General features: G+C 40.5%; 1 protein-coding gene across 1 annotated transcript; it reads right to left on the bottom strand.

Annotated features, from left to right (window-relative positions):
- Positions 1–3,990: 3,990 nt before the first annotated feature.
- LOC107277538 (uncharacterized) lies at positions 3,991–4,849 on the bottom strand. The gene is made up of 2 exons (XM_015787178.3): positions 4,701–4,849; positions 3,991–4,480 (listed from the first exon to the last, which is right to left on the bottom strand). Exons 1-2 carry the CDS (start codon positions 4,795–4,797, stop codon positions 4,194–4,196), a joined length of 384 nt encoding a protein of 127 aa, XP_015642664.1. The 5' UTR covers positions 4,798–4,849; the 3' UTR covers positions 3,991–4,193.
- Positions 4,850–8,018: the final 3,169 nt, after the last annotated feature.

Here is an 8,018-nt window from a genome sequence, read left to right as displayed (position 1 = left end):
GGATCCACATGTCAGTCACATATAAAAAAAAATTAAAAAGAAAGGAGGGAAGAGAAAATGAAGTTTTAAATTTTGAAAAATAAATAAATAAGAGAGGAGAAAAAATATGTTCTTATTTTTTTTTGCTATATGTGACTGACATATATATGGTTCTACCGATACGTAGGCGTCACCATAGCATACCACATCAGCACATGGAGCGGGTTAGAGTCCGTTTAGACCTATGACACCTGAGACAAGTTGAGAGACCAAAATTGCAGTTTGAGAATTTAGAGAACTAGCTGATTACACCGGCATAAGTTTATATGTACCGTCCGTGTACTTTAGTTGTTACGAAACTTGCTCTAAAAGGCTGATGTATAAGTACGTGCTACCTCCTTGAAATTAATAGTCGGCGTCGGCAAAAGGTGAAATGAATAGATGCACTACTAGTACCACACGTTAATTTGAGAAGTGTTAATTAAATCGTCGATCAATCGATATGTTGCTCGTTAATCAACATTAGTGTTGTGATGCCTTTGTGTAGTTAACAGCGAGGATCGGAGAGACATTTCTATTATTACTTCCATGTACTGGTGTTTTTTACGCACGCTCTTTTAGACTGTACTATATCCGCGTTTTGAATTAAGTCTAACTTTGACCACTAATTTCTTAAAAAATCAAGTAGGTTAACAATATGTAAATAGTTTTTTATTGTGAATTAAAAAATGAACCTTATAATACTAAAGAATATTTTTTTTTTGCAAATTGGTGGTTAAAATTAGTAATGTCTGACTTAATAAAAAAAATTAAAATGCTAAATAATTTGAAACAGCGGGAGCAGCATATGTATCATGAAAGGTTTACGAAATATATCTTGAAATTCAATCGTGTAGTTCGAGTCTGTTATCTGTGGACTTGAGAAAGAAAACGACGTTCCCCTCAAGTGTCTAGCGAGCCTCTCTAAAATTTATCAATCCGATCGCACCTCTAGCTTTTCCCTGTTAGGTAGTCCTTCTAATTTGTTGTCCTTGATCTCACATTTCCTACAATCATAAAGCCATTGATTGAGCTGGCCATTCGTCGGTAAAGAAAAAAAAGGGAAAAAATAATAATCAAGGACATATTGACCTTCATCACTTGATTTATTTTTTTATCGAATAAGAACAAACAAACGTACCAAAGGGGGTGAATGGTAGAGAAAACCAAAAACCCAAAATCTTTTACGGAATAAAAGATTTACCTCGAACGGAGTGGTTGACGAAGTCTTGACACCGCCGGTCACACCGCCCACTACCCACCGGCCAGACCACTGTTGTCTGGCCGCTCAGACCATGCGCGCACCTGCAGTTAGACCGCCGCACTCCCGTCGGGATCCAGAAAACACTAGTAGATGACAAATTCGAAGATGTAGATTGAATCTTGACTTTATTGCATCAACTAGTGTTTACAAAGTGCACTAACAGCAATCTCGAACTAAACTCGAAACTCTAACATTCTCTCAACTCAAGTATCTCTAAAACTAATATCGGGAGGCCATACCCTACCTCTTTATTTATACAGAAGATAGGCTGTGCAAAGCCCACAAATCTAACACAACTTAGGACCGCCAACCACACGAGAAACCCTCTCTTGCAAGTATACAACTTATCCATTTCCTTATCTCTATCAATCTTCCTGAATTCAGACTCCCTTCCAAATTCGACTACTATTTTCACATTTTCATATGTACATAATCCCTCTTGTAAACCATTGGATTCTTCATTACCACGTGCATTTGTCTCTAGCCTTTTAGTATGTCACATGATCTCTGGACGTCTACTTCTCCCAAGCCGGCTCTGATCTATCATCGGCAATACTCTCCCGAGGCCTCAAGCAACACCTACACATGCAACAACCAAGAAACCATATTCTGAGCACAAGTTCGTCCCAACTTGACTCACATTAGCATAACAACAGTATCCATATAAATAGAAATCATCTAGAAGTCAAATCCTTGAAGGAAACATCCAGAACCAACAAGACAACTCGAAACTGACAATATCCTGAAGGTACAATACGTTCAGGTCTTAATAACAGATTGATGCGGGCCTCCAACTCAAGCCCATGATATTAAACATGATCTGTGGCTCTAATTTTGTGATTAACTAAATCAATGGCTAGGTCTCTCTGGTTAACGTGGAAGCTTGTAGAAAGTGCCCAATTAGTATAGGTATAGATAGATAGATAGATAGATAGATAGATATATAGATGATGGCAATGGATCTACCCAAATAGGTTGTCAAAGCTATTGACAAGGGACACATGGGTTTCCTATCGAAAGGGCAATAGAATGAGAATGGTGGTACTGCCTTGTTTCCTGGGTATTCATAACTTGGAAAGGCTTGGATGGTCTTTGTGTATTAGGTGGCTTTGGTTGCAAATAATAATAATAATAATAATAATAATAATAATAATAATAATAATAATAATAATAATAATAATAATAATAACTGACCGTACTCGACCTTGGAAAGGTTGCCTATTCAAGTGCCATTCATGCGATGCTTAGGGTATGTACAAAGGTAAAACCGGATGTAAGGTCTCTTAGTTAATACGTACCACTTAGAGACTATACTCCTATAATAATTGAAATAACAAGAAGTCTTAACCATTAATGCACCAAAATATTGTTTTACTATCCTTCTCTCCTTCAATAATTAAAAGTCGATTCTAAGCTGTTGTCATGCATAGCGCAACCATCTTTCTCTTTCCTCCCCTCTCTCTCCCACATCATCAATTTTACTTACATGGCAACGAAGAGAGAATGTTATTACACACCATTGTACACGGCCTTATGAACTGTTCAGCACTTCAGCGTTATGGCCAGGATACTTTGTTATGGACTTGCGGTGGTTAAATGACAGAACTGTCACCGAATTGGCTCATCTTATCAAGTTGATTTCCAGGAAGTCTAAGGATACTTTGTTCTGGATTTTTTGGAAGTGTGGCATGGCTCTGCCCTAGCTTCGGTTTTTAGCTGTTGTAGTACTTCCCTATCTTCGGTTTTTGTTTTGTTTTTTTTTCCTTCTCTTGACATAGGCCAGTCTGGCCGATTGCGTTGTGTAACAAAACTGTTTTCTTTCTAATATATTGACGTGCAAGCGTGTTCACAAAAAAAAAAGGAAGTCTAAGCAAACAATGCACAGTAGTACAAGCCTTGAGCAATAGGATTTGGGTGGCGGATATTAGAGGAGACATTACTATTTTTGAGTACCTAGGTATTTGGTGTTTACTTGATGGATTGGTCTTGCAACAAGGGGTCCTGGATGAGCACAAATGGAAACTGACAAGGGGCTGTCTCTTACACAAGTATGTCGGTCTATGAAGCTTATTTTCTCAGGTCTATCATGTTAGCACCCTAGAGGAGAATTTCGAAGAGTTGCAACTCCCAACCCCCTCCGTTGCAAATTTTACATTTGGTTGGCTAGTAAGATCAGTAGTTGGACAGGTAATCATTTAGCCCAATGTAATTTAATTACCTCATTTGGCCGTGTACCCCCTTTGTGACCAAGAGGAAGAGATAATGCAGCATATTCTTGTTTCTTGTGTTTTATCGTGGCAAATACGGGCCTTGATCCTTGGGAGACTGAACCTAGGTGCTATTGCACCTCAACCTTCAGAGTCAACTTCGCAGGATTGATGTAGAATGATCAAAAGAGCGCCTAAAGAGATGAGAAATGGGCTGAACTCTTTGGTCATTTTGGTTGCTTAAAAAATTTGGAAGCATCGCAATAACTGTGTGCTTGATGGAGTTAACCCAACTATTACAGTGGTCTTGGCAGCCATGTCCGGAGAGACTAGTAGTTTGTGGTGTTTAGCAGGCACCCATGCGTCACATGAGTTCCTCTTTGTGAGTGGTTTTGTTATTTTTCTTTTTTCTTGCACATGTATTTTGCTCTCTCCTTAATAAAATAAAGCGCAATTCTTCTATATATGTTTTCGAAAGAAAAAAGAAAAGAGAGATATAAATATTTTCAAATACACCATATTATTATGCTCAAAGCTAGAATACATGTTGGAAGATACATGCATACTCAAGCAAGTTTGTCATAATTGACTTATTTAACAGACATATGTCTCTTTTCGGCTACTTATCAAGGCCAACCACCACCTTGTCCTCCTCCGTAGCCTCCACCACCACCATAGCCACCGCCACCACCGTAACCACCTCCCTACCCACCACCATATCCTCCACCGTGGCCAGGATGACCATACCCGCCACCATATCCACTACCGTATCCACCTCCATAGCCATCACCATACCCAGGGTGGCCATATCCTCCACCATACCCTGGATGGCCATATCCTCCACCATACCCACCACCATATGCAGGACGTCCATATCCTCCACCATACCCACCACCGTATCCGTATCCTCCACCGTGATGATATCCACCTCCCCACTTCTGATCCTCGACCCCTGGCATCCCTGAAGGCTTCACATTCTTCCCCTCAGATTCTGCATACACAAGATTCTTAGTACTCGTCGTTTAATAGTCATATTTTACATACAATGACTCTTGCCTAAATATAAACAATACGAACACATGCATTACTAGTGCCGAACTTACAATATTATTCATGTTTTATTATCATCTATTCAAATAGATAGCTTTGCTTGAATATTAATTTAAGCCATTGGAAGGAGAGAGAGGGAGACAGAGGTCATCGTTACAAACCACTGGCTTCAGAGAGTTCTCTAGCGTGAGCTACATCCAGGAAGAAGAAAAGCAGAGCAGTCAGGAAGACAAGCAGAAGGAGATTCTTGAGAGCCATCTCTGACGATCAATTGAGCTAGCTAGACTGTGAAAAGAAGAATGCTCTGCCATTGTGCTCTAATTTATAGGCGCTTCAATGCATGCGTACACCGTATTGCATATTGATATTACTCTTGTTCCTTTCAAAGGGTTAATGGATAGAAGCTAATTTCTACCTCTAATAATAATTCGTAATACAGTTGGGCGTTAGGATTAAGATCGAATTGGCCTCTTTGGTGGATATCACATCATCAACTGATAGTTCCTGTGGACAATTATATTTAGTACTTGAGGCAAATCATCAGGAAGAGAAAAAAAACAAGAAGAGAAGATGAGTGTGAAGGCATTGACCATAACTCGATTTATATTTTGATTGTGATGGGAGGCAATTAAACTGTTTTGTAATTAAAGTCAATTATCAAAGTAAACATCACCAATTTACTTCCCCCACTAGATTTTTTTACGGTACCCTGAAATAGATGTGAGCCATCCATTCCATTGGATCCAATGGACTAGATCAGTCTATACTACATCTGATTGTAGTGATAGTAGTGTGCGGTAGAAATTGGGGAGGGGTAGAGTAGAAAATGAACTATATGGCAGCAGTGTAGATTCGTATACTTTGTTGACCTAAACTTGTTAATTAATTACTCTGCCCGTCCACGTATCAAAGAGAAGAGCAGCAATCAAGAACGGCGAGGTTGCCGGAAGGCACCAGCAGTTGCTATCAAAGCCATAGCTCCTGGTTTACTGCAGCGGCGAGCGAATAAGGCAGTGGGACTGCATAAATGCCGCACGGTTGGGCGTGATGTGTGTTCATCAATAAGGGGATTAGGAGGTTTACGAAAACTCCATTACAGACCTATCAAAGCAATCTCATGCATTTCATATGACAATATTTAGAGCAAGTTTAATAGTATAGCCAACTACTAGCTCCAAATCATCTATACCTAAGTAATAGCTAATTCATACAATAGTTGCTTACTATACTATTAATACCTGGTCCTACCTGTCATACACAAAGTATGTCTTGGAGTCCGTGCTGCCCGCTGCTATTTTCTCTCTTCCTTTATTTCTTTAAAATATATTTATAACTGGCTTATAGCCTGCTATTGTACCTGCTCTTATTAGTGTGATTTTAACGATGTACTCTATGGAGATTGGGAATTAGTTGCTTGTCAATTTAGAATCGTCAAAACACACACGACGAAGGTTTTTCGGCGTTAGGTTATGGAGGGCGGCGCTGCCATGAACAGGGAGAGCGATGGCGGCGGCGTATCGATGGGATGGGGACGGCGATTGGGCCTTGCGGCCCATGACTGAAAACATACGAAATTACTGAAATACCCTTCCACCAAAATTAAGAAAATATCTAAAGTGCCCATGAAAATCAACGCTAACACATAATCTTACTACACTACCACTCACAGGTCACAGCGGTAGGGGACTCTGTAAAACGTCCCACATATATATATCTATAACTAATATAAATATTCGTATTTTTCCGATCGTCACATCTAATTTTCGTCCGTTATTCGTCCATACACAATCCGATTCGATTAGCAATAGCCATAGAAAAATTTGCAAAAAAAAAAAAAAAAAAAAAATCGGCGGCCGGCGCCGATGCCACCTCCACGCCGTCCAGGCCGCCGCCCCTCCTGCTCCGCCGGGACCGCCGCCGCTGTACCTCCCCTCCCCCCGATCTAGTGGAGGGGAGGGCGTCGCCGGCCCTCCCGCCGCCACCGCCGCCGTCGCCGCTGCTCGGTGCGGGAGAGGCGCTGTCGCCGCCGCTCGTGGGGAGGAGGGCGCCGCCGCCGCTGGGGGAAGGGCAACGCCGCCGCCACCGCCACTCGCCATGGGGGAAGGCGGCGCCGCCGCCACACCCCGCCATCGCCGCGCCGTGCCGGCGAGAAGGGAGGGACGGTGCCGGTGGCGGGGGAGTCGGCCGGCTGGGTGGGAGGGGGCGTCGGGGGCGAGGGAGGAAGAGGCGGCCGGCTCGGCTCGGCTCGGCTTGGGGGGAGGGGGAGGGGGAGGGTTAGGGTTAGGGTTTCATCAATTTTAATCTGATCTGAGCCACCCATCAAAACGAACGGCTGAGATTGATCGAGGGTTTGGGCCGCACGTGAGCCGGCGGTCCACTAAGTGAGAGGAGGAGTATGGGGTATAAAGTATACTTTGTTCTCTTGCGGGCTAGAGAAGAAAATGGGCTGAAAAAGGTCCATAGAGAAAAAAGGATTTTTGTTTAGATTTTCATTTCAATAAATGCTGAAATGATATTTGTATTATCAAAATTAGCAATTAAGCTATGTAAATTCCAAGAAAATTTCAATGAGTGTAATTAATATAGAAAATTTAATAAAAGTTAAATCCAACCATAATATTTTATTTCTTACACTTACTTTGCTTATAAATTAATTTAATTATATACCTACCTACTTAAAAAATACCTAAATATTTCAGAAATTTTGTATTTCATTTAATTAGAATTTATTATGTTTTAATTTAATTTTATCTGTTTTTTCTTTTCATTGCAACGCAATACCACTTTTGCTATAATTTAAAAGAGTGTAATTAATATTGCAGAAAATTTTATATTTCATTAAATTACAATTCATTTTTTTCATATAAATAGTTCAAATCAAATTTCAGTCACCATATCATTACCCGGTGAAACGCACGGGTATTTTGCTAGATCAAAGTACATTGAGTATAAAAATTTCACTGCTATTTTATTAGACTTACCTACATAAAAATAAATATTTTTCTTCATCATACAAATTTTCATCCATCATCTTTTTTAGCAGATTAGTTGTCTAAAACAAATAACAAACAATTTCTTTTGAGCAGATTAATTGTCTAAACCAAATAACACTTTTTGTCACTGTACACACTTTGTAATCACCTGGTGCAACGCACGGGCACTTTTGCTAGTATGTGTGTGTGTATATATATATATCAATGACTAGTAGCTAGCTAGTATATGATCAGTGAGCATATATTTTTCACTAAACTAACTGGCCTAGTGCTACGTACATTGTCAAAGCCATGACTTCCAACTGCATCATCAAACTAAGATGAAAATCGATTAAACTAGACAGGTAAGCACGGAGTAACGCCGCGCGGTAGCTGTCGTGCACCGTTTTGCTTTTTATAAGGTGGCTCAATATCTGTTAAATATTACACATGGTCGCATACGAGGCACCTTGAGCAGGTTTATGTGCGCTACGACTACAATTTCAT

The sequence above is a fragment of the Oryza sativa genome, chromosome 6 (assembly GCF_034140825.1).
Source record: "Oryza sativa Japonica Group chromosome 6, ASM3414082v1".
Taxonomy (NCBI): Eukaryota; Viridiplantae; Streptophyta; class Magnoliopsida; order Poales; family Poaceae; genus Oryza; species Oryza sativa.
The sequence above is the reverse complement of the archived record's forward strand: the minus strand, read 5'-3'. Positions and strand labels throughout refer to the sequence as shown.